Here is a 27,945-nt window from a genome sequence, read left to right as displayed (position 1 = left end):
AACCAGCAACTGGGAGGTTTTTAGTTGAATTTTATTCAATTTATTGCACAAACAGCGTGGACAGAATGTACATGGATGTTACTACATTGTTAAGTGGAAAATAACAAAATATAAAGGTACATCCATAACATTCAAAAGCTCTCACATGTTTTTTGACACAGGGGTTAAAATTTCAAATAGTAGGTCCCAAGTAAGTTGTGTTATTTGGGGGGGGAATATTGAGAATAAAAAAGGATGTGGTGGTCCGGGAAAGTGAAGCACACATCAGAAGGAAAAAAAAGCAAAACTTGGCTTCAAAACCATTAGTTAAATGTCAGATATCAAATTGCAGTATGTTACCATTCCAAAAACCTTTAATACAATACAGATAACAAAGGGGGCGGTTAACAAGTTCAACCACCTCGGGAGCTGAGGAATCTCTGGGCAACACCAATTAGAATGGAGCAGAAACAAGTACAGTGTCTTGAAGATAGCAAACATGAACTTCATCGACTTTAATACAAAGTTTCAGCACATGTAACAGTAACAAATATCTACACTTCACGGCTTTCAGAGGTTACCTTTGCATATTGATGTAGATTTTAAAAGAAATGTGGGTTAGCTGTGCATGATGTGATCAAATATAGTCAAACAGATGTTTACACTTTGTCTGCATGGTCTGACGTGTTTGAGTCTTTGGTACAACGTGAGCGCCGGGATACAGGAGACCTTTCAAACTGCAAACGCGGTCACACTGAAGCAGACGGGATTCCAAACACACAATGGCTCCCCCCCACCCCCCACGTCAAATTCTCACTAACAAACCATGCAAACAAAAGTAATTTTAGTACAAAAACATAACACACAAGGAATTTCTCTCTTTGTAATCATATTGTACTTCTCGGAGGGTTCAATTTTGGTGGGTGGCTGAAGGTGTGGGCTTTTCAGTTTAGTCAGGAGAGGCACACGCACACACACACACGCACATGCACACACACACACTCGACAAAGTGTCTTATGGCAATAGTTCAGTACAACAAAAGGCCTGAGGGAATGAAAAAGACAAACAGGAGACAGTGAAAACATCATGTCTGAGTTTGTTTTGCTTCACATAGGGACTCACTGTGCACGAGTGGTGTGCACGAGAAGAGGAAGGCAGAGACAAGCTTTAGAAAGGCACAGAGCTTTAGAAAGCTTATTCGTCTAGAACTTACCACTAAAGAAGTGCCACACACACACGCACACACACAAAAAGAGTAAAATAAAAACAAATTTAATGGTCAACTATATTGGCAAGGATATGTAGGAAAATGTTAAACAAAAGCAAATATGACAAAAACAAATATCAAGGTTTTGTTGCATGATGTCGTGATGCATCGTGTCCGTGGCTCTGACAAGCTGAGGACACGACACAACAGCAAAAATGAGCTTCAACATGACCGACAATGATTGTTACAGCATATTAAGTGCAATATAAAGCCAAAGAAAAAGGTTTGGGTGAATCAATAAATGGCACTGTCAATTTTAAATTTACATTTAGTTTTGATTAATCCAAAACACACATTTTTTTTAGAAAAAGGTGAGCTAAAGATGGACAGGAGCGGGGAATCAATAGAGGTTCCTGTTGCCAAAGATGTTATTGGGGTCCAGGTAGTCCTTGACGGACTTGAGCATTCCGATGCCGACATTGGAGACGGTGTCTCTCATCCACTGCTTCCGAAGTTTCCCCACTGAATGACACACGGGAGAGGAAAAAAATAAATAAATAGATATACTAAACTCAAGGAAAAAGACCGAAGGGGGAGAAATAGAGGAATCGGCACGGCTGATTGCTCAGCGGGCTGCTGGGAGCCAATCAATCTTGTGAGAGTGAGTGAATAAACAGAGGGTGATAAATGCTTTTATTCAGAGAGGAGAAATGTTTTGCATGGCATGATTTATGGAGCTCAGCAGACTATCAAACTCATTAGGCTCTGTGTGTTCCCAGAGGAGGAGGCCGGCTGGCGGTTGGAGCGGGCCGTCCCCGACTGCCTCACTGTTTGAGCCAGCAGTCCCCTCCAGTCCCCCCCCCCCCCTCCAGAGTCACCGGGGCCTTTTCTGTGCACGTTTTCTGTCTCATTGTGCACACGAGCGCGCTCCTCCAGCTGACCTGTGAGGGTGGTGTGGCTTGCTTGTCTTGAACGTCGCTCTGCGCCCTCCGACACTGGCCTGATCGCCAACAGGGTGCCAAAGCCAACCGTGGAGCGCCCACACAATGGTCCTCTGTCAGCAGGACTTTGGCTCTCGGCTGCTCTGTACCCATCCCCCCCCCCCCCCCAAACCCTCCCAACCTGAGGAGCGAGCGTGGCATGAAGCCTAGTGAGGGTGCCCATAGCTTCGCCAGCTGTCCAGTCCGACACACTCCACAGCGCCTGCACCCGACAGGTTCTTTGCGGAGAGTCTGGAGCCAGTGAGAGGTCTGGTGACTGCGGAGGACTGGGGGACGGCACTGGAGCCAAACTCCAAGGGAAACTTCAAGCGAAATAGAAACTTTGGTTTTCTACGAGCGAATAAAGCTGCACAATGTGTAAACTCAATCTGTGAGCGTTTATATTTTGACTTTTTAACCTGAAGAATGCAGCAGAGGAAATGCAGTCACACAAAGATGTTGAGTTTTTAAATGTATTTCTTTAAGTGTTGTATATATTTGCTGGCATTTTGTTATATTTGATGGTTTAGACAGAAACACAAAATGTGGGCAGAGAATAAGAAAGTAGCGAAGCTGGATTAACAACTGGGCTAAACCAACAACTACCAAGGGGCCCAAGAAATAAATGAATTACCTGTACATTTTTTTAAGGAATCTGAATTACTGAGGAACAATATCATCTAAGGCTGATGCATATTTTATGACCCGGAGCTCATATTATTATAATGTCTCAGAGAAAATCAGTTTAAAAACAATAAAAAATTATCAGACGGTTTAATGTGGTTGAATAAAACAGAGGCTTTTTATAAGAGGACTCTACATTGGTTAGATTAAGAAAGAAACAAACCTGACTAAATACAAATATAATAACTAAAAGTCAGTCTGAAGTAACTTTACACTTTATCTTTCCTCCAAACCTCCAAAAGATAAATTTGAGAACAGACCAGCCTGGAACAGCTGCTGCTCGCTGGGTAAACACTTACAACCAGCAGCGTAATCGCATGAGATTAGATACGGAGACCTGAAAATATAGGCAGGCGTGTGATGCCCCTGTGTTAGTAGGGCATGTGAGGGAGGTGGCCACCCTGACGCGTCGGAGCGCCGTGTTATCAGAGCAAAGCCAGGAAACCCAGATGGGGATCGGCCATGAGGCTAGTGAGGCCCGTCTCCTGACAAAACAGGGCAGACAGCGGGGTCACCAGAGACTCTCACACCACACAGACCTCCAGATGGTGACAGAGGGACCAATCAGCTGCTGCCCAATAACTAAAAGAAGTCGCCTGCTCTCCACCACCTCCTCCGCCTTAGTCCTTCCCCCTTGTTCCACCTCCATCCCTCCCTCCTCCGAGGAGGGAAAACAGAAGGTGCTGGGACTGCATCATTGCCTCCATCACTGTGATAATTTACACATCTATCTTGTCATAGTCGCTCTTTTTTGCTTGCTATTGCAATCAATCTCCCCGTGCTTGGTCTGTGCAGCTGAGACATGCAAAGAAGTGCAGGTAGTTATTTTAAATGACAGTATTTTTTTTTTTAAGGTGGCATAATTCTCTCGTGTGGGAAAGTACAGGGCGGATGGCACGAGGGGAACTTCACCAAATCAGGTCATATTTTCTGTCTCCTGAGTGCAATGACCTCTGTGGAGATATAGACTTAGAGAGATTGGAGCTCTGTGGAGCCACAAGGTGGGGGGACAATGCCTGGCACCCAGGGGTGGCCCCAATACAGAGGAGATATTGTAGAGGGTGAGGATGAGCTTCACCCCGGTGACACGCTGTTCTCAACCTCAGCGGCTTTCCCTGACAAATGGAGGTCGGGACAAGAAAGACGGGGTAAGGCAGTGGCCCTGCGCTCCTGTGATATGGTCGAGGCAGAGTATTGGCTGAGGAGGTGCAGGGCTGATAGATGGATGACTCTCCCGGTGATGGATGTTCAACAACTCTTCACCGCGGCGACATTGGTGACCTAGTTAAAGAGAACATTTCTCCCAGGATCCTGGCTTTCTGAACCAAAGAATATTAGAACGTGTAACACGTGTTTTGTCTGTGAGTAAGTGTGAGAAATATCAGTCGCTCTGATTATACACTCACCATGATTTTTTGCGATGGTGAAGCAGTCAACACATGGTGACGTGAGCTGAGTATTATGTCCTGCAGAGAAAGAGCTCTACACACCCAGATTCTCGTACCTACGCCAACGCAGCACAGCGCTGACCTGCTGTAAACACAGGGCCACACAAATGTATATTTCCTCCGGTGCCCTCCCACCTCACCATCCTTGACTACATCTGTTTTGTTTGATACACAAAAACAGTGAAACTAGCTCCATTTGTCAAGCGCTGATTGTGGGCAGACAAACCGGCCTGTCTGCGCCCAGATAGCGAGCCCCACTGTTATTAATCACAATTACAGAGTGGGCCTCGCACACGGGAGCTGCATCAATATCCCCTCCTCTCCCCCCTGTCACCTCCCCGCGCTGCTCGGGGTGGCCGGGCCACCGTTTGGAGGTCAGTATACAGCCGGTGATAACGGCTGCATCATTTACCCCGACCCGCCGCCTCCTTTTTATTAGCAATCTTTTAATTTTGAACCTGTCCCCGCCTTCAGGAAAAATTGTGATTTAATATCACAGCTGATTCACTGCATACTGTTTTTGACAGGTTTGATGAATAGCCTGAAGTGATGTATGAAAACAGCGAGGCGGATGGCAATATAGATAAGGCAGCCATTTCGGTTAGCCCTGATGGGGCCCGGAGAGTTGTTCCACCCCCCCTCCTCCGCTCCCCTGCTCACGTTTCATTTGGTCGCTGGTGAAATGAACAAATAGCAGAGTCAGAGGCGTTCATCCACGCTGCAGGAAGATATTTTGTACAGCCAATGAAAGACGCCTGACCAAATGCACATATGCAGCACGACTGGCCTCTTGCTCGGCAGCATGGAAGAGCACGCTGGGATCGCTCGCGGTGCTGTCGCTGCCACTCAGAACAACCGCTTTTCACAAATTGTAATTTAGGAGAAGGTGCAAATATAAATGCTCCCGTTACAAAACTGTCACGGTGCTACACGTGAATAATGTGTTAGAACAGACTTGATATTTTTAACATGAGATTCTTAGTTCTTAGTACCTCCATGGTGATGTGACAAGCTTCCTCCATTGGCAAGGATTTCTTCTCTAGCTGCATGCTGGGAAATAAAAACAAAATAAAACCACACTCATTTCTGTCATGTTACATAATATAATAATCTGACATTTGGTGCAGCAGAGACAAACCATCATCACATCAGATGTAATTATTTTCTATGAAAAGACTGAACGGTGGTATCATGTTGATAAAAATACAACTGCACCTACCTCCACTTGTTCGAACACATGTATTGGATCACTGAGTCCTCTGTAGTTGAAGGCAAAGTAAAAGTAGACACAGGCACCAGCGTCGTATGTCTGAGTCACCCTGTAAGAAACGTTTAAATGTTAAACAAAGACATGTTTTCCAGACAGCGGAGGCTGTGTGGAGGCACTGTCACCTTTAATAACATAACATTATCAGACATTAAGTTCTTTTATCAATTCAATAAAAAAAAATTAAAATAAAAGATTTGTCCCCAGAGGGCAATTCTAAGGCACAGAGAGAATGTCAAGACAACAAGTAAAAACAAGAAAGAACACAATAATGACATCAGTGCAATATCCACAGACAGATGAAAATCTGTGCAGTATTCTAAAATTCTAAAGTAAAAGTAGTCTTTATAACTGTAAAAGGGCGGTGAACCGGTTAACGGCTGTGAAAACTGAGTTATAAGAAAGTGGATAAATACTGGATGATTAAAAGTGAATAATAACTATTTGTACTGCAGGTAACAGGATGACTCAACTGTCCCTCTGATGTGGAACAGAAGATCAGTTTGTTGTTTTCTAAAGACCAAAACAATCTTCATTTTACTTCATGTGGCTGCCTCTAAACAAGAATGCAGCCTGAACGTGTGTTATGCTCTTTTTGTTGAGAATAAAATGCTTCTTCAGTTTGCATGTCTCCTCTATGGCCTTGTTCCCCGTGGAGGAGCAGGGTGCAGAGCCCTTGTTCATTTGACATGGCCCATCACCTGGCACACTGACTGTTCTAGAGGTTAAATGGACAAATCAATCATGTGACAGACCGCAGCCGGGAAATGAATGGCTGTAGCATAATCAGGCTGAGGCCTAATCGCTCCTCAATCGGCGAGCGGCAGCCTGCTGCTCCTCAACCGGCTCGCCGTCTGTCTGTCTGTCCGCGTGGCTTTGCTAACTCACTGGGGGTGTGGGGGGAGGCCTGGGCATGCAACCTCAATATTGAAAGTTAGCAATGAACGGTCAGATTCATTAGACCATTCTTATCCTGAATTGCAGTAGACAATTATTTCATTGACTGTAGGGTTTCAGTTTTTTGTTTAGACATTTTGAACATCAAGTTTTCCTGTAGATCAAAGCCTTGCACATGCTCTTCCTCAGACCTCCATCATTGTCCGAGAACTATTAAAAAGACATCAGTGAGCCACACTGCTACAAGATGAAATGATCCTTCACACTATTGTAGTTTATTAGGAATGAGTGCCACATACCCCTAAATGCTGCTGTAAATACATGCTAACACTCTAGGGAAGCATTTAATGCGAAAGCAGCCCCCAACAAAAACACTATTTATAGTTTAAGTTTGCTAAAACCTACAACTCCCTGTTAGCTAAAGACAAAGTTCATATCTTTGGTTTGGATGAACAGGCGTCGGGCTGAGTGGAAGCCTTGACCCGTAAAAACATTTGAAAGCATTTTTGGTAAAAGGGGGTTTGCAGATAAAAACATATTATAGTTTAAATAATTGATTTGTTGATAAAAAAATAAATAAAATCTAATTTATTGTTTTAGTAATTTTTTGAGAAAAAAATATATCACATTTGCTAGTTTTTCCAGTTGGTTGGACAGAATGAGCAAGTCGAGGCATAATTTCCCAAAATAATAATATAAATTGATTCATTGGTGATAATTAATCAATAGATTAATTCATAATAGAAGAAATCACAATTCGCAGCCCGGTTAGAGAAGATTTGCTGTTTTGGAGTGTGAATGGAAAATTAGGTATTATCTGTACTAGTAGATGTGTTGGAGACCCATTGAATATTGTGAGTCTGCAAAATCTTCAGGCTCAACTTGTGTTTAAACTGTTATTCTTTAACTGTACCTGCATGTGGATAATGGTGAAAACTGCACTCCTTTCTCTTTACACTCTCGGACAATGCGTGCCTTTACATTCCGGCAAACGTCCAACACCCTGCAAATAAAGTGCAATAAATGGCAGATTAAAAAAGTCACGTCTGAATAAGAAAAAACAGAAGCAAAATGAGAGTTTGTCATGTCACAACTCCGAACTGTGATATTTGTCTATTAAAAAAGCAATATGAATCAATTAGTACTGCAAAAGTATTACATAGAAAAGGGCCAGTGAAGAGGAGTGAGTGACTAACATGATGACCATTGTGGTGTGGAAATGGCCGCCAGTCCTAAGCATGTGCAGCCGTGTGTGGAATGTGGAGGATGGGGAAGGAGGGTGGGTAATGAGCCAGGCACATATGCTCGCTTCAGTGCCTGGTCTCTTGGTCCCTGCCGTCAGGCATGTTACACGACACGGCGCTCTGTGTGTGCTCTCGTTTGTTGCGTGTGTGTAAAGAAAAAACAACGATGAAAACATGCAGAAAAGACCACATGTGAATAGGAGATGAATCTGGTGCCAACATATCCCCACACTGAACACACACAGATCCTCTGCAAGTGTGAGTTTGTGTGAGTTTGTGTGTGTATGTGTGTGCGCGCATCTATAATGGCGGGTTTATAGGCTGAGGAAGCAAAGCTTCCGCCAACACAGAGCTGGTTAATAGGGGGAGAAAAGGCATGAAGGTGAACGTCAAAGACAGGAGCGATGAGAAATAGAAGAAAGAAGGGAAAAGCATGAGTTATTACAGCAGAGTCTCAGGACTGAATGGGTGGGAGGTGACTAAAGAAAAATGTTAATATCAATTGAAATTTAAAAGATCTAATCAGTGTGTTTACCTGTCCCAAGGCACAGAGGTTTCAAAGGACTCCGCAATCACATAGTAGTCCAGCCCCAAGTCCTGTGAGCAATACAATATTAGCATTATAATGATGATAAGTGGTCAATCAGTTATGTTTACCTGCACATAAAAAGTCAGTATACTGGGGTTGTATAGGCAACTGGATAACACACTTACATGCACTGTAACAACCATGTCACTATAAAATCCAGGTGCTGGCAAATTTTCTGGCTAGTAATCATCCCCAACCTTATTTTGAGGCTTATTGATTTCAACGGCATCATTGACAGAAAACTGTTTTCTTAGTTGTAGCAGTAGGAAGAGGTTGAAGAGTGTTAGAAGCCTTTGAATTAGATTATTTTATATCTGTAATGATTTATTCTGCTGCTGTCAATGGGATATTTTCTGTCTGAAGACAACTTTCTTCTGGACAAATCCACCAGGAGAAATACCCTCCACTGATAACATAAAAGCTTTTTGTATGAATAGTGTCACAACAGTCACATCACAGAGCTTTAAGAGGTCCAGTTATACATGTCGGTGGTTATTCGACAGGCCTCTGACAGAAGTGACCTCAGAGAACTCTCCATTGTCATTGTGGCTGCAGCCACTATGCTGTCCTCATGATGCAGACACCTCGGTGTTAGACCCCCTGACAACCACTGTGACCAGATCAAATCAAAGATCTCCCGAGGTCACATTCTGCTGCTTCTCTGTGTTGCTTGCTATCCTATCTGCTGTCAGACCGTGTCACCCCGCCCACCCCACCTGCCCATCAGCTCGGGCTGAAAAAAAAACCCAGAGGAGTGACCCACCCGGAGGTAAGCGATGACGAAGGTCAGCATGTAACCCCTTTGACCATTGTCCTCTCCAGCTGCCAGGCCCCTAGAAGCAGATAACAGGGTTAATATTTAACAGCTCTTTTCTCTTAGCTTTGTTGGTCCGACTGCTCCCTCTCACAACAGCTGCCTGGGAGCCTGTCACTCCGACATTGTACAGATCAATGAAGCTATGCTCCATGCATCGCCACAGGTCAGCCACACATCCATCACCTGCAGTGGGTAATCAGATTTTCATCTACCACCCAAACTAATCAGGCCAAGCTCATTAGAAAATCACTATATTGATTTTTGCCCTTCTTCCTGTTTCCAAACACCAGAAGAAAAAATTCCGCACAGAACCGCACTAATCCATCACTGGCACTTGATCTGATGGGTGATCACGATTTATTTGAAATAATGCAATAAAGCAGAGGCTGCTGCATGTAACTGACAAGTTTCTTATGATTTAATTGCTGGCCATTGCCAGGGCAGTGCTCCAGCTACCTGCAAATCTGGGTGCAGAGCCAAACAGTGAGGCTAACAACAGTAATACATAATCAGTCAGAATCCCCCAGGAAGAAATCAGGGACATCGTCCAGTGAGGAGGACTGAGGATCCCTGATTAAAGTGAAGCTGTAACGAACTGCTGATTTCTGACTGATTAAGGTCACATTCAATACCGTAATAGTTTAAATGTATAAAGAATTAAGTGTTCATATTTGAAACAATGAAAGAAAAACAGTTATATTTTTATATTTATGTTAGACTGTCTTTTCTCTAAAATGTTTTAAATATTGTTATGTTATGCTCTGTTACACACAACATCATTGTTTGTCCAGGGAGAGGGATCCCTCACTTGTTTCTTATTTCTGCAGTAATCCTCCTGTTAAAAGGGTTTTAGTCGATATTCCTCAGCCTATTCAAGAGTTAAAGGCAGAGGATGTTGCACCTTGTACAGATTGTTAAGCCTTATGAGGAAAATGGTTATTTGTATATGGGCTATACAAATAAAGTCTGACTGATCGATTTGCATCCATACTTCTGTTGAAGCAAACTTTTATTTTTATATTTAAATGGAAACTTAATTTATATATCATCTCTTAATATAGATCTTTTTTTTATTCTAACTTTCAAGAGATACAATTCTCAGATTTCTGTAAATAAGCATAATTGTGATTTTCAGGTGGATTTTGTATCACAAGGTACAACAATTGGCTAATTTCTTTCTTTGAGAAGGAGCTGCCCAAACAGTTTTGAGCAAAAGAAGACCTGTAAAGTTAAGAAAACATCTTCTGGTGTAATAAAACAATGAAAAGAGAAAACTGGAAAATGCAAATCAGCACAAAAGAAACAAGAAATAATTGTACAACAGAGAGGTAACACTGCAGATAATGACTTCAAAATTAGATTCTCATAGAAAGAAAGAAAACAGCAGAAGCATAAAGGAAAGAGACCAAATATTCTCACACATCAATTCTCTTAAAGGACAGCTATCTAGAAATTACTGCTATTTGTTAAAGATTAAATAAAACCCTTTTCAAACAGTGAACACTTCACTGCAACAATGTGTTGAATAATGAATTCACAGCCATAACCAATAAAAACATAATTGATCATTATAAGCAGTTGAATGGCACAAAGGTTAACGAATGTTTGGATGAACCCATCTGTGATGCTCCTGTTAAGGGTTTTTAAAACAGGCTCAGGATAGAGAGAACAGTGCTCTCAGGCTGACAGGTAACTGATCTCCACCAAAAAGTCCTCATTGATCCGTTTCATGATCAATGACAACAGCGAAAGGAAGCACTTCCAGGCTGTGTCCTCTCGCCCTGCGCTGCCTGAGGGGACCTGTGTCCCGCTATCACCGCCCACACCACACCTACTTTAACATAAAAGCTGACACGAGGACGTCCACGGGTGATCCATCAATCCACACAGAGACAAACTACTGAGTGGAAGACCAAGTCTGAAGTGTGTAACTGTGCTTCTCCATCCTTTTTCACTCTAATGGCTGGTTAAATAAAGTGACGTGGACGCCTGAGGCAGCTCCCAATCATGTTCAAAATCCCACCCAACTGCACCTTTTCATTTCTGTTCTCGTACACGGGCGTGATCTGTGAGCAATGCATCGTTCTAAAAACAGGGAGGAGGCGGGAGAACTACTCACCCAAATTTGGCAGCAATGTCATAAACTTGCTTTTCATGCTGCAGGACCTTCTCACGGTCTCCCTCGAACAGCAGGGTGGCCACACACAAGCGGTTGGGGTCGAACCCTTTGAACTGGCGATTAAAGAGTTGGATACATTTTTCATGAAAAACACCTGCGGCAAGAAAACGGTGTGAAGTTCACTTCTAATTACTTCATTTTTTACCTTGGTGATGTAAAATTTCTTCAAGCCGTCCAAAAAAGATGTGAAAATTGAAGACACTTGAGGCTTCAGGGCGTGACCTGAGAAAATGTCAGGTAAAAATCAGCTCTGTTTATTCAACAACAAGTGAGATTAAAAACAGAATATTTTTCACACATTAGTCATACCCCGCTCCTGCCTGCGTCCCTCAGCGTTCTGAGGAGGGCAAGTCAGTCAGATTTATTTGGGGGTTTCAAACAAAAGGAGGAAAAACAAATGGTAGCATTTGAATAACTTTACAACTGGCCAGTGGCTGCCAGCGACAGCGACTATAAATCAGAAGGTTTCCGAAGGGAAGTGGGGTTGACACAGTGATATCCGTCTTCCTCACCCACACTTTTTGATTTATTCCTGATCGGACGCACAAAAGCGCCTGTGGACAAGCGAAAATGAGGGGCTGGGGCCAATGGGATGGTTATCAATCACAGCGGGGAAGTCACGGGTGATGTCGCCGAGACTTAACAGTTCATTTATTTCCCTCCATGCTCAAGTCTCTTCATCACTTAGTGTCCTAATTGTTTCCATTCCAAAATTTGATTGCAGGTCTTTAGGTCTCTCACAGCCATCATACTCGTTAATTAAATACTGAACATCCAGAGAGAGAAAATTACACCTACACTGTGCATACTTTTCACTTTTAACTCTCCCCTCAGTGGTTTGGTTAGTTTCTTTTTTTTGCATATCAACACACCCTGCTACTTACTACAACGTTCTCATTTTTCATCTTGTGTATCAAGACAGGCAGTGCTAAATTGTACTTGTAGTCCCAATCTGAAAAAAGACCTGTGAATACATCAACTCTCCTTACTCAACAGCCAACATGATTAAAAGAGAGGACAAGCCACTAATAAGCCCAAGAAGGTATCACAGAGCCATGAGTTTTAGTTATTAGTGAAAAACCTGCTCGCTTCATCTTCCCTACTTAATGCTAAGAAGTGCCTACTCTGTGAAAAGTGGAAATATAGTGGAGATAATGAGATCCCTGGAGACTGGGGAACTTTACAGAGATCTCTGGTTATGCCCGATGCATCCAACTAAACCTTAAGAAACAACATTATAAAACTTCAATGGAACAACTACTTAATTTTGGCCAGGGTCATTTTTTTATCTCGTTCAATTTGTTCTGCGCGCGTGTGTGTGTGTGTGTGTGTGTGTGTGTCTGCAGCTATTTTGCCACAGAAATAATAATCAATTTAACAATTCAGTTCTGTAGAATGTAAAATCAATGCATTCTGTACCAATCCCATTCATTGTTCTCCTGTCAGAGCCTGAGGTACACAGTACATCAATGTAACACCAGCCCAAACATTGGAAAGAAAATAAGAACGTGAAACAAAATGTGACTCTAAATAAACTCGATAACTCTTTTGCTGTTGGTTAAAAGCCTGTCATGTGCCACATGTTGCGAAGCTTTCTGATTAAAGCCAGAGGTTGTGTTGGGGCTGAAAAGAATTCAGGTCAAATAAGAAGCTGACTCGTGTAGTGAAGAGTTACCACAAAACATTCAGGCCTTAAATGAGAGTTATGTTTGCACACAAGATGTAATGACAGCAGTGATATGGATATAACATGAACAATCTAACGAAACTTACCAAATTGAAACTGTTTATTATCCATGAGTCGTATAGATGCTGGAGCACACCTCTGGGGAAAAAAGATTAGTTTGTCAGAATCATAGTTCCTGCTAAATAACAGAGAAGGATCTACATGTGTGAATTTACTGACATCAAGAATTGATGTTGAGGAGAACCAGGGATGTAGGACATTGCCCAAGTGGGTTTGGTGAGTCAGGGTCTTAAGGCAACAGTGGTAAATACTTAACCCCAACCCTAACTCTAACCCTACCCACAAGTAAAGCAATAAAAGATACTTTTGATAGGTTGTTAATAAAAAGACAACATGTAGTGTCTTGGCAGTAAAGAAATTCAACATATATCAAGATAAAAATGTTGAATTTAATAATTATCAATTAAGCATTAACTATTGATAATTAACATGATAAATGTCACATTATTTCTTTAAAGTTGAAATAATTGGCATATTTTTGCTCCTGAGTGAATGTTTTATAGACACATTTTTGTGTTTTACCTTCTCAGTGTGAAAGCAGAAACAAAGCACAACATATTAAAGGATAGATGAACTTGATACCTGTCTGGCGACCTCTCGGAGACAGGCAACCCCCTGCTCAAAATCTGGGAAAACAACAGAGCCGTATTTCTGATACTCTGGCACTGGACGAATCTTCATGGTTACCTCAGTGACCACGCCCAAGGTTCCTGTGGAAAATCACAGTGAGAGATTTTAAGTAGAGAGAAGTAAATCAGTTCCCATAATTTACATGGCCTAACACCCCCCCCCCCCCCGCCCTTAGCGGAACTTAAGGCTGTTTTACAGGGCTCTCGTACACGTCCCAAGGGTTTTTTGGAGGTGACCTTTGTCTCACATTTCACCAAGCAGATCTGGTTTTCTACCACACACTGGGGAGCAACTAAGATTTATCAGCTTTAAGAGCACGAGGAAATAAAGCAGTGCTCTATCAAAGGCAGCGAGAGGCAACAGCAGCAGCACATGCACAGGTACAAGGGAACCCTGGCTGACCTTAAGACCCGCAAAACTGTCGGTCGTTAGCTGCTGCTGCGGAAGGAGTCATATTGAATACCCGAAACAACTCCCCACTCACACTGCAAATGTGTCTGAGTTTCATTCTTCTTATACAAGTATCCAAGATGAAAGTAAACTGTAGCTAGGGAGCGCCATTCGCCATCCCCTAAGCCTGCACCATTAATACTATTTATTATAAACCCCAAAACAATTTAGGTTGTGTCAAAAGTTATTTTCCAGCACCCACGGTTTCATAAGCTTTGACACAATGGAGAATAATACAAGATTGTTCTTTTAAACATTTGCATAATAAACAAAGTGGAAAATCCTCAACAAGGAGTGGATGATAAGTGGACATAAACGCCACGCAGAAAAAAGACACGCACCCAGAGCACGGTAGAAGAAAATGCACAACTCAGTTTGGACCACGATAAATCTCAACAACAAGAACTCTAGTCAGATTTTCATCTTGATGAGAAAACACTAAATAGAGACTATGTCATAACATCCGACCCAACTACAATAATTAACTACTTTCATTAAAAATGACAAATGTCTCAGTAAACACAGTGTGAATCATCATCATAGACAACAACAGAGAACAATAGAACAGCCGACAGAACGTGAGAGATTTTAAAGAGATGATACGTTTAAGCATATGTCATCTTAAATTTACTGCTTATCCTGACACCAGCAGCTCAGTAGTAATATCAGTGGCTAGTAGCAACTGCTAATGGCAACTTCCATAACAGTAAAACTGACGTTGCCTCTGCTGTGTTTGTGAGACCACATAAATATTCACACAAAAACCAACACCTGAGGGAAATCCATTTATTTTAACTAGCTTTACTAGCGTAGTGAATCAAGTTATTTGATGATTAAAAACACATTATTATAGACATTAAAATCACAGAAGATAAAAAGACTATGACGCCTGAAGGTTTGTTTTCATTGTGGTCGTTAAAAATTAAAAAAAGTTTAAATTGTTGCTAAACAAGCTCGTCATGATAGTATCCACCTGAGACTATGTATCCCATTATGTGGGACATATGGTGAATATGTATTTTACTCTTTTCTATTCTTTATTTGCCGATTTATGACTATGCTTTACTTAATGTTTTTATTGCATTGATGAAACTTTGTTTCCTTCCAGCACGAGGAACAATACAACTAATCAGCCAACTTTGAATCACAGTTTTCAAGCTACTGGACAAAATAATTGTCACAATACCTTTGCTCACATTTTTTAACTTGCATAGATGCAAACTTTATGATGTATTAACACTGCACTGCAGTCATTTCAAGTAGTGCAGGAACAATTTGTCGACTGACAGTAAATAAATGTTTTGATAATCTCAAATCAGTTTTTTTCAGTTTTGTATTACAACAAATTGAATATATTTGGGTTTTGGACTGTTGCAACTTGTGATGGGCATTTAGGACATTTAGTTGGCTCAGGGATTCATCAATTATGTTAATGAATAAACAAACAGAATATATCACAGTGAATTGTATCAAACATTTCCCCTCAGCCTGAATGTTGTTAAATGTGACACTACATGCCACATGCTGCTCCCTAGTGGTCCACTAGAAAACATGTGACTTAATTAGGTTTTGATAATGGAAAGGAGGAGTCAGAGAGAGAGTCAGAGAGAGAGAGAGAGAGAGAGAGAGAGAGAGAGAGAGAGCGAGAGAGAGAGAGAGAGAGAGAGAGAGAGAAGGGGTGGAGGTAAAGGAGGTAAAAAGAACAGCAAGGTCAGAAAAACATTGTCCCTTGGGTGAATGAAATGCAAGAAATGCTGTGGTGCAACTTAAGCATTTTTATCCATGACTGAAGGTATTAAACCAAACTCATTTTACACGATTAGTATTTGTGGAAAGGAATATAAAAAACTTGAGATAGAAAAGCTCTGAAGGCAACGTTGACCAATGTGAAACCACCAATTTACAATCAAAAAATGGACAAGACATGAATTGGCTTCACAAACAAACATTTCATCCTCCATGTTTGAGGAGTATAGAGGACAAAGGGATTAGCATTGATTATTCTAATCATCCATTACACTGGTTGCAGCGAGGGAGAAGAAAATACTTTGCATTCCGGCTACTTTGAGGTCAGAGAGATAGAGAGACCCTGTTGTTGTGCGGTGAATTAAAAACTGGAGGTTTCACAGTCATTTCTAACTAAATGGATGCGTTCCACTTAACATGCAGAGCGGATGTGAGGGTTTTAGAGTGCTGCTCAGTTGTTGTTGTTGCTGTGGCCTACTGTCAGAATGCAGGATGGGATTTCTGGGGTGAGGAGATAGATAATTTTAATGAAGCCGAGCGTTGGTATGACCTCTCAGCTCCAGTGTTCAGCCTCCCAGAAGAACATGCCCTCCCACAGTTGTGTGGTCCTGTCCCATCTCTACATATGCACCAATCCCCAGCAGCAAAATCAACATCAAAGGTTCTATTATACATACTCTTATGTGTAGCAAAATTAATATATCATTATTACTATGATTATAAATTATAAATAATCCTTACAAATTCAATACGGCCTCCCACTGTCAGTGCTCGGGCCCTAATTAATAAACTACAAAGTTTTAACACTTGAGAATCTGACATTAGACTCACCCATTCATAACACTCTTCATATTTTAGGATTTTATATAAGGAGGCAGATGCAGAGCCCTGATGTACAGTCCTGTGTTCACTGCTGTCACTGTCCTTTACATCTTCATTTCAGAGAAGTAAGATAAAGGGAAACTACATAAACGTTATATAACCACATGAAAATATTTCAGGCATATAAAAAATTCTATTCATAAGCTTATTTAGTGTGTGCTGACTGAATCAAAATGAAAAATAAATGTGGCTGACTTAACATAAAACAACCGAAACATAACAAAGGTCAGCCAAAATGAGATGTCTGACTAAGACCAGTTTACACAGGTCTAGGTTGACTCACAGAGTGGCTTATACTTTATAACTCAGAGTTAACCACAAGAGTTGTGAGCAACATCTTAAAATGTTGCTCTTCTGAAATAGTATTACTAGTAATTTAGCAATAAATAACAACATTCTTTAAAACACATTTGATTTTGATCTGACACTGGTGTTCTCATGGTACTGGAATCATTTCTATTGGGTACAAATGGAGACTTCTGCTCTGATCCAAGCCCAGTCAGGGAGCAGATTGCTGAGCTTTGTAGGGCGAATATAAAGTTTGTATCCACAGCTGTTTAACATAACGATGCCAAGAGTCTCTGAACCTCCTCATTATGTAGGGGGGAACCTGGCATATGGCAGTATTCTCTGTGGGCGTTCACAAGGACAGGGCACTGCAGATGGGGTGGGGAGGACACTGGCTGGTTCCTAACTAACACCCCTCAGGATCACGTCTTGACGAAAGCTGGTTAATGTGTAAGAAACCCAGTAGCATGAGAACCGTCCTGATGTTACCGTTTTATCGCAAAGATTTGACAGACCCACGTTAACACACAACCTCAAACACGTGCTCCGGTGTACTGAAATCACATGAGAGAGGTGGCAAACCTTCTGAGCCCAGGATGAAGTGGTGAATATCTGGGCCTGTGGACATGCGTGGGCCCTGACAACTCTTTTCAATTACACCTTGAGGGGTCACCATCTTTAGGTGGACGACCTATTCAGGCAGAAAACAGCAAGAAACAATTTTTTACCAAATATTCAAGTGAAGCAAAATTTTCTTTCAGTTCTACAAATGTTGAAAACTGAATTTGGATATTGTAATGTGTGCCACAGGTTTCAACATATTTAATGACTGATACTGTGACCACTGCATTTAGAGGTGAGGGTAAAGTCCAAAACACTCTTGCTAATAATGTTCTTCCTAATTGCTGTACAGTAACGGCTGTATCCTGACTGTTCTCTGGAACAAACATGAGCAGGAAGGTAAAGGTGAGGGTGGGACACTTACCAGGTCCTCTATGTTGCCGTAGATGTTCTTCTTCATGCCCGATGCTCTGGTTGCGACCCAACCCCCCAAGGAGCTGAACTCCATGGAGTCAGGCTCGTGCCCTGTACAGTAGCCACTCTCATTAAGCTGTGAAAAGAAAGGGGAAAAAAAGTGCTTTCGTAGTTACAATAAACATGAGCCTTAAATGTTTGGAAAACAATCTCATTGTAAACCCACAAGAATGTTTTAATAACAGCTGAAAAGAAACAGCAAGCAATAGAGAAAAAAATATAATTGCTACTCTGCAGCTGAATTTCACTGCTCTTGTTATGCTGCAATGCTAAACCCCAGATTTTATGGCATTGAAGTTTTTTTTTTTTTACAAAAGCCTAAAATAAACGGCGCGGAAAAACAGAGCATGAAAAGACGATGAAGAGAGATCAGTGCGGTTTTGAGCTGTGTCAAATTCCACTGCCTGACTGGAGCACTGATGTCACATGAAAAATGATGGCTGCACACTTCCAGGGGACACGTTTCAGCCTTTTTTATTCATTCAAATAAAATGACAATTATTCCTCAGGGGTCATTCAGAACCCCACACGTTCTCCTCAAGGCAGTCCAGCCCCCGAAGGATTGTTTCTGCCCACAGAAACATTCAATAGTCATAATAATAATAATAATAAGGATCTTAAAGTACAACAACCCCCACCAGAAGCACAATATGGGGGTGAAATCAGGCCCTGTTTTATCACAGCACTCCCCTGGAAGGCAGTTTATAATGCAGACCCATCTGCTCCATCAAAATGGCCCGGTCTAAATGCAGAGGTGGAGTCTGCTTTAGATGCAGCTCACGCATTCCTCTACATCAAACGCCCGCTCCTTCTCCATTTTTCTGAATTAGCTTGATGGTGCCATCTGCTCATGACCACAGCCTCACTCTCTAATCTCCCCCCTTCAGCACTCTGCTCCCGTCTCAAACTCCTGCCTAAGCCCTGTTCCATCCTCTGAGCAAAGAGTACCAAGGTGACTGAGCACGGACAACCTGCATGTGAATGGTCACACAGCTCGACTGCTGGCACATTCTACAGTAACGCAAGCTCTTTCGGGTGATGAACATGAATATATATGAGCGGTACTTACTAGTCTCTCCAGATCCTGACCGATGATGCCAGCTTCCACATGGGCAGTTAAATTTTTCTCATCAATCCACAGAATGCGGTTCTGCCATAAAAAATAAAACATTCTGTCATTACAATATTAAAAAAATACAATGTAATGTTGTTTGTATCATTTGCAAACATGAAAATCACACCATTCATTTGACGTAGGTTACAGGATTAAAAGATTTTTTTTTGTTTATCACCATGTCGGTCATCTGAACTCTAAACCTGCCGACATCTGTTATGTTGACTTAAAATATCTCTGATATAAACACTGCCCTCAACAGCAGTCCACGCAGACAGTCCCTTGGCCGTTTGCTCACAATACTGAAAGTTTCGCAGCAGTGTGTCCTTCCAGTCTGACGGTCACATGTCTTGAGGATAAATGTGTGCAGAGGGGCTAGGGGACAGAGGAAAGGGTCGGTTTCCTCAAGGTTAAACTCAATTTAACATCTAATTCTATATATGCCACTTATTTGGGCCGTTGGGCACTTGGCCTACCCCTACCTGCAGGAGGCCATTTCACACCTGCCATCAATTATTCTCCAGAGGTAATAAACTTTATGTTCCTACCATACTGCTCCTTTCATGTGCTTCCACTGGAGCCACCCCACCTCTGACCCCTGACACAGAACACTGGTCACTGGTGTCTGTGGCTCCAAACTCAATGACTGGTGGGCTCGCGGCATCCAGACAGCTTATATATCACCTCTGTGTGCGCGTGGATCAAAGGGCCGTACTGTACTGGTGACAATAGTCACCATTTTATGTTATAACCAATGAAACGTTATCATGTTCACTGTGAGGGCAGTGGTATCCACATAAGATTAATGGCTGATGTCGAAGAATCATAAATGTGCCTAAACTGCACATTAAATACACACTGGAGACATTTTTTTGCTTTCAAAATTAGTAATGCATTCCTAATATATAAAAAGATATTCAGAAAAAAAATACATGTTTAAATATGCATGTTTTTTCATGTTATGACAAAATATCCCTCTTAATTCATGGCCTGGTGTGTCTGAGTAAGAATAGTGAAACTGAATGAGTCTTTCTTCAGACCATTATAAAACCAGTTGCACCAGTGTAATACAAGTTAAAACATGAGCCCTTCAGTTACCTGCTTTGAAAAACGATTTAATCCCAGTTAAGATGGTGTCAAAGCATGTTGAATTAGTGCTATACTATGATGGATTTTGAGGCTACTTTATGATAGTGGTATGTAACATTACATTATATCGATGGCATATGATTTAAATTGTTTGTCACTCTTCATTTACATTCATGGGAGACTGAAAATGTATCATCTTTCATTTAATGTAAGCCAGAATAATGATCTCTCTTTCCCAGAGATAGTTTTTGTTAAACTTATATATCAGATTGCATTTCATTTTATTTCAGGTTTTCTCATCATTAGTGCAGATCAACACTTGTGACATATAGCAGACACAAGCGTTTACGTACCATCTGTGAGGTATCCAGAGAAACAATGGAGCGAGTTTCCTCAGGGGGGCACTCTAGAGCGCTAGAGACACTCGTCCCTCCTGAAAGAGAAAAACAGCAGTATGAGGAGGAGTTAATGGTCGAGAAGCCTTCATACGGACCATTTGAATATATTGGACGGTTTCCTGGTTTCAGATATTTAAACACACACATAGAGTATACTGTATTCAGTATATGTACACGCAACTACCTTCTATATCCTGCACAAGCAGAGGCTCTGGCATCACATATCTATATATGTATATGTAAAGCTATGTCTGGGTACCAAACCTAAATACTTCCTGCTTATAGACAGAAATATGCCTGTAGCATTGAGTGTTAAAAAACACAGTTTGTGCAGTGTAAACAGTCGTTTGGATAAAATTATTCTTTGACAGAAATGACAAGGACACTTTGTGGGACTGCCTTTTATTGCTAATCATGAACCAGTTCACAAACTCCTCTAATACCATATAAGCTTAAATTTTGCAGTAAAAGATAAGAGACAGTGAGGGGCAGCATCAGTGCATTATATACCTGGTTCATTCATATGTGGTTTCATTAACAGAAAAAATTATTTCACGAGCAGGGGATTGGCAAACATAATGTCTTCAAGAGCATTAAATGTAAATAAACATCTAGGGTCTTATTAATGATATGTTATTATGCTGGTTAGAAACTTTAATGTCACGACTCACCTCCAAATGGTATCAAACACACATTATGTTTGCACGCCAGTTCCACAATTTTCACTACATCATTGTGGCAGTCTGAAAAAAAAACAACATCATTTTGAAATTAGAAGGGGAATTTTGCCATTTATTGTCCTTTATTGCGTTCATAAATTACGTGTGCTCATAATAGCAAGAGTCGACACATTGTAAAGGATATAAAATATGGCACAAAATGCTAAATATATACAGAAGACAATAAACAAATTTATATGGGCTGGGCCATTAGAGCAGGGGACTAGGGGAGAGGCAGGGCGCATTTTGATTTGCCTGATGGTTGTGATTTGCCCGGGGCTTTCCTTAGGCGGAGTCAGACTGCATGAAGCTACGCTCTCTGGGGTGAGATGTGCAGGATCAATACGAGCACGCTTCAGCCAATCACGAAGCCCGCTTCCATTCACAGCGGAGTGGTGAGTGAGTGGGAGGAGTAGCAATACCCACCTACATGGATGTGCATGACTGGCCTCAAGTGCTTTTGGAGGCAGTGAGAAATGCCCGTGTTCTAATACATTTTGCCATCCAATTAAACACACAGCGTTGGCTTACGGATTACAGTTCAACAAACTATACCTCCACTTAAAATACACAGCTTGACTTGGAGGGGACTTGTGGGGAATGCAAATTATAGGTCAAGATATCTGTTAGAAGGTTCATAAATGAGAGAGCATTTGCGAGGTCAGTAAGATAAAGATTTGGTGCCATAGCGGGGGGAAACAGTCTACAGTTGCTTGGTGATTTGCTGCCCATTTGGGAGGCTGCTAATCAAGTTTCAACCATCAGTCAACACTCATTTGCATGATAAAATAGTGCCAGCCATAACAACAGAAAACCAATCTCAGAATCATAATTCATGGGCGAACTGTGCAGGGAGCAGACTGTGGAGTATTGGGTGTCAACCATCCTCCCCCTGACACTTCTTATTAAGCTTTCACTCATACATTTTAATATCGCTTCCTCTGCTGAGATTAACCCTTTAAATCACCTCAGCCAGTCAGGGGGATCAGTGATGCTATGTGGGAGGAGAAGAAAAAAAAAACAAAGAAAAAAAAAAAAACAGATCACACAGATTCTGAACTCACTTGGCCATACCACCGTATCTGGAACTCGACCAATTTTCCCTTCTCGGAGGGGAAAGATCTCGTGTAAGCAATGGCCTGAAAGAAAACAAACGAATGAGACATCAAGTTCATCACAAATGAATGTGAATATTGTTAAATAAAAAAATCTAGAGTTACACAGGTTGCCGTGTACGAACAATAAAAGGTTGCAATGTGATTTTTTAAATTTGTTTTTGGGTCGGGGGGGTGAAGAGCGTGACTTACCGTTAGCGCGAAACACTCTGTCCTCTGCATCGTGAGAGAAGGGAACACCTGTGGATTTCAGCTCTTCGACGAAGGCCTCATTAAGAGTGGGAGGCTGCACAGCACTGCTATTCAGAATGGTCTGAAACAAAACAAGCCATTGTGGTCATGAACTCTGACTGAGTGCTCTTCTTTACCGTTCACTGAGGACACAATAAATAAACAGGACATTTACTCACTGTTGCGGGGGATTTATGATGCACACTGGCTCCAAATGTGTTTTCAAACCAATCTTGCAGACCAGGGAGGATCATACCACTTAGCCTATACCTGGATTGTGTAAAATAAGACAGGTCGGTGAGGATACTCAACTTTAAGTCCAAATCCTGAACTGAAGATATATTTTATTGCTTGACTGGTCATTTTTACTTGGAAAACCAAACCTGTGTCTAATAAGAATAGAGTGTGACAGTTGGGACCAGCGAGGTTATTAGGCAAGCAGAGCGATAGTGACAGTGCTGTCCATGTGACCGCTCTCGCCATCCCTTGCATAATTGAGCTGCTGGCACGGCCTGGGCCAGCCTATCAGAGGACTGTGGTGTGCCTTTGTCCAAGAGACCATGAAACACACCCCAGAATGAAAAAAGCCTCTGTCACATTGAGCGCAGAGGAGGAGAGTACCATCTTTGACATTCACTCAACTGTGCCCCAGCCTCAGTCACTCTACACCACCGAAGGTAGCTTTTCAGTTGGAGGGGGGAGCGGGGCAGTTTGTGGCGACTGCTCGAACAGGAGGAAACCATTTGCTGTGCAACATCCTGTTCAGCTCCAGTCATTAGTCAAAATACATCCTCATGTACCCTGTGCCATGTCTCTGTGTGTACAATTTGACAGGAAAGGCACAGTCGTATGTCATGATTAAAATATAAAGACCATTTCTAATTCTGCTCTTGTCATGATAGACGAGGATAAAGGAGCAGAGAGAGATATTCTTTGTTATATTCGGTGAGTTTGAGGGCATATGGCTTTGTTTCTGCACACCCACAGACATTGAAACTTAATTGTTTTTTTTTTCAAACTCTCAGTGAAAAAAACTGTGTTTACCCAAAACTGCCCAGGGACACGTCAATAATTACAAACATAATATGTTCCATTTTTGAACAGATTGGAGAGAGTTTTCTGTTAATGAGCAACAGAGTTTGGGAAAGCTGAAAATCCCATCCAGTGACCTTCTCAGATGACAATTAACAGTTCAAATGCCAGCCACAAGGTGGCAGTAGCACCACATTGCTGTAAGCGTAGGAAGGAGACAGCAACTGGATTTCAAAATGCTGGGTTCACAGTATGGGCTGTCAATTTTGTTCAAAGCAGAACTACAGACTCAAATCACACCAAGTGTGAATGCTGAAGCTTAACACGGCTGTGCTGAAATTAAATCAGAGTCTGTTATTAATTGATGTCTTTAAATATGAAATGTAGAGTGTGGTGTAACAGTATACTGTACCTTTTGCCAGTAAATTCTGTTTGACCTTTCTTATTGAAGAGGAATCTTGTATCGTTATATCCCCAGCCATTCCATTTCATAATCTCCTGCCTGTGGAAAGGTAAATATTGGCACAGGTTGACTTTAGAACTCACATGCCTTACATTAAAGTTAAGACATGACATGAAATATCATGAGAGGTAGTTACAAAAACACATGTGAAGGTTATTCCTTGGGGCGGCAACCCGCTCAAATTCGTAATTTGCACCACAGTCCCTCTGGGCTGTTATGAGATAGTATAAGCAATTTCCCCAGAGATAAAATAAGAGACAGTCTTTCCTAGCAATCTGATACTTCATGCTGATATTGGAACAAACCGACCAATGGCATTGACAAAATGTTTCATTCATTTGTTGTTTCATTCACAACCATTTGATTCGTATAAGGCAGGGCTTGCTATCAGTTGGCAAATTTACAGTAGGAAAGGCAGCAGACGGGCACACCTACAATATTCCCTGTGGTGCTTACGACTAAACTACAATCTGCAGGAAGGCTCGCAAACAAACGGCTCGTTGACATAGCCATGGAGAAGCAGAAGGGACACATTCAAACAGCATATCAATCAACAGAGGAAGCTACAAACTCTCCCTGTGCCTTTTCCCATTTAACGCACTAAGATATTTCACATTTATGACACCTGGCAGGCCGTCTTAGCCAAAGTTGCTTTGAATACCGCTCAGTGTTTATGATCGGGTCCCATCGTATGCCCTGGTCTTAGAAACTCCAGCTAATCATTTAGCACAGAAATCCACTTAAATAGCACACACGCATCAGGTCTTAGCTGTGAAAGCAATAAACACATTGGAATGCAGCCAGCAGTGACTAAAAGGTGTTCCCCCAAAATGGCTGAGCTCACTATCCAAAGACGTGGAATTTCTCACACAAATACTACTATGCCATTAGTGAGGGATATTCCAAGGTAACGACCAGCAGCATAACCAAAGATGTGGCTGCACTGTCTGTGCTGTGACACTGCACAGAGCTTGCACACTGTGCTTGGACCCGCTGCAGCTCGACCACCACTCAGAGCAGCCATAACTCATCATGAGTCGCTCGGGATGGGATGCTAACACAGTGGCGTAAAAGCCATAATTAAGATTAATACCTGCCAAAATTGAGTTTCCAATAAATTTAGAGTGGGAACAGAAATGAGAGTGACACACCGAGTCACACTTTAATGAATCCTCACCACCACTGATGTGCTGTCATAGGTGTAGAACATACTGACTAAAAATGAATCAATAAATGGGCCAAGTACTTGGCAAGGTCAGCGGGTACGGACAGCCATTACCGAGGGACAATTTCAGGCCATTAGAGAGGTTCTGATTAAAAACACAACAGTTGCGCTAAATGAATCTGTCCTGATAAAATGAGCTTTTCACAATCAGCATGCATCTTGACTTTTTCACCATAAAGATGTTTTGAAGGGAGGTTTTCCTTGTCTGAATTGCAGGTCTAAGCACAGAGGGTGTATTAAGCTATACAGCTAGGGAAAACCTTTTTTGATTAATTTTTTCAATCAATACTAAAAACGATTGTATTCCCAACATTGTTATGTATATTTTGCACTACCTTTGTAAAGTGTGATGCCCATAATGTGTGAAAGGTGCATTTCACGCGTAAATTGTGAAAACATAAATTGATACATATGATCTTCTTTGGACAGAAAGACTTGAAAAGTTGTACATAATGTCAATCAATCTTGATATTAGCTGAGAAGTATACATATATAGTTCATATCTTAATTGCTTTTATGTGTTATTACACTTGATAAAAATTCAACATACCTCTCAGTAAAATGGAATACAATTCAACAAAACCTCAACAGCCTCCAAAAAGGTCTTTACAACACGTCTAAGAAAAAACATGCAATATTTTTAACAGTCACTAAATGTAGGATATATACAGGACTGTAGCAAGTTTAAGCAAACTGTATATAATAACATGTTAATATTATATAAGTAATCCAAATGAAAACAATATGGAGACCACTTATCCAATGCATCAGTGGTGGTTTCAATCAATGTGATATTATCTTGACCAAAAAACTTGTCAAACTGGAACTGAAACCATTCTAACTATGCAAAAAATGTGTCACTAGAGAAGACTGTGAGTGAGGAAGTCTCTTGGTACTTTCCCAAACAAGTAGCAGGAATTAAAGCATAAAAAAGAAAAACAAATGTATGGATTGTTTTTAAGGATCCACCAACCTACAAGGATCTTTGTTTTTTGATTTGTTTTGAAAGAAAAGGCGGGTGCGCCATGCAGCACTGAACTATTCACTGTTTTCCTGAACTATCCAACTGTTGCTGATATAAAAAAAATGACTGAAGTCCAGCTCGTCATCTGGGGGGGGGGGGAGAAGACAGGGCCAAGATATAACCAATGTGTTGTTGAGACCAGAAAAGAACAAGATGTCTTTCACAAGGCCAAAACCCCCAAACTATTGCGCTTGTTGTTTCAGACTGACACACCAGCCCAGTGTCGTAGAGTCCTGGACAGTTACATCACCAGAGAAGACAGAAGTTTCACTCCTCACACACATCTTGAAATGATGACTTCCGTAATAACATGTAACTACTACTACCAAATGCATCAGGTGCAACAGCCCAAGCAGCCAATGTACAGCTATTGAGTGATGAAGCTAGTGACGTAACGGCCGTAACAGACGTACATTTGTACGTGGCATGAACTACTATAATAAGCTGTTACCGTGACATCACCATTAGTAGTAGTAATTGCAGTAACGATTACAGTAAGGCCTGTGCGTGACATTTACGGTAAGAGCTGGACGTAACACTGACATTCACAGCAACAGTTGCACGTAATATAATTTACACTTACAGATTAACGTACGAGTGACAGCTGTACGTCACATTAACACGTAAGGGGGTATTTTGCAACGTCTCGTACGTAAAATGTCGCCAAATTTCGATTCAACCACTTTCTTGTCTGAAAGCAACAGAAAGTGCTGGAACCAGGGAGGCGACGCTTCTGTTGTAGCAACTAAATCATCACTGACGCTGACAAATAGCACAGGACAAATAAAATGGTGAGTTATGAGCCACATAAAGAAGGTTGCGGCTGAGACAACTTGGAGAAAAGTTGACCACGCCAACGTTAAACTGAGGGTAAACCCAGCCGCACCCACCGAAATGAATGGCTCCTCTGTTAGGTTAGCTAGCAGGCTAGCTGCCTTAGCCGTGTCTCCCTGTGTTATGTGTGTGTTTTGAAGATGGAGGAAGCCGGTGTGTCAGTGTGTGTCATCCCCGGTGTTTGTTAAGCGTGGAGCCGGCAGCTGTTTGACTTATTAACGAGCTAAGGCCACAGAGAGTGGACTCGTATCCGCCGCTCCATCACAGCCGTGTACCTTCTCCGGGGCACCGTCTTCCCCTCAGCGGAGGCGTCTGACTCGCTCTGCGGGGCTTTGCACTCCGCGGCCCGGACGTCCGAGTCGTCGTCCGCCGGCCTCCGTAAATGTCCGGCGATGATCCTCAGTCTCTGCTGGGCCACCCGCTGCCTGTCGGAGCCGCCGCCGCCGCTGCCGTTGGCCGCCATGCTGCTTCCGTGTTTGTGAATGGGGGGAGCGGATCCATGAGCCTGTCAGAGGTCAGCACAGGGAAAGTGTCCCGCGTTCAGGGCCCGTCGGAAATATCAGCTTCGAATGACCACCGCTGTTTTTATAGACCTATAATCTGGATTGTTTCTCCTTTGCCAACTCTGGGT

General features: G+C 41.9%; 1 protein-coding gene across 1 annotated transcript; it reads right to left on the bottom strand.

Annotated features, from left to right (window-relative positions):
* Window positions 1–10: 10 nt before the first annotated feature.
* agps (alkylglycerone phosphate synthase) lies at window positions 11–27,867 on the bottom strand. The gene is made up of 20 exons (XM_034575326.1): window positions 27,590–27,867; window positions 24,181–24,270; window positions 22,916–23,006; window positions 22,698–22,818; window positions 22,455–22,529; window positions 21,343–21,414; window positions 20,627–20,706; window positions 19,140–19,220; window positions 18,021–18,146; window positions 17,618–17,726; window positions 13,622–13,749; window positions 13,066–13,117; window positions 11,438–11,514; window positions 11,233–11,345; window positions 9,060–9,129; window positions 8,243–8,304; window positions 7,377–7,466; window positions 5,519–5,618; window positions 5,292–5,349; window positions 11–1,709 (listed from the first exon to the last, which is right to left on the bottom strand). The coding sequence occupies exons 1-20, from the start codon at window positions 27,775–27,777 to the stop codon at window positions 1,588–1,590; spliced, it is 1,905 nt and encodes a 634-aa protein (XP_034431217.1). The 5' UTR covers window positions 27,778–27,867; the 3' UTR covers window positions 11–1,587.
* Between the last annotated feature and the right edge of the window lie 78 nt (window positions 27,868–27,945).

Source organism: Hippoglossus hippoglossus, chromosome 21, assembly GCF_009819705.1.
Source record: "Hippoglossus hippoglossus isolate fHipHip1 chromosome 21, fHipHip1.pri, whole genome shotgun sequence".
NCBI classification, from domain to species: Eukaryota; Metazoa; Chordata; class Actinopteri; order Pleuronectiformes; family Pleuronectidae; genus Hippoglossus; species Hippoglossus hippoglossus.
Note: the sequence above shows the minus strand (reverse complement) of the source record. Positions and strands in the feature narration are given on the sequence as shown.

Bases quoted from the DNA above. Each gene is read 5' to 3' on its own strand.
- agps (XM_034575326.1), bottom strand. From the start codon at position 27,777: ATGGCGGCCAACGGCAGCGGCGGCGGCGGCTCCGACAGGCAGCGGGTG. The intron at 22,530-22,697 runs GTAAGTCACGCT...GTTTTCTTTCAG, and splicing joins CAGAGTGTTTCGCGCTAACG to GCCATTGCTTACACGAGATC. The intron at 1,710-5,291 runs GTACTAAGAACT...TGTGTCATTCAG, and splicing joins CTTGTCACATCACCATGGAG to TGGGGAAACTTCGGAAGCAG.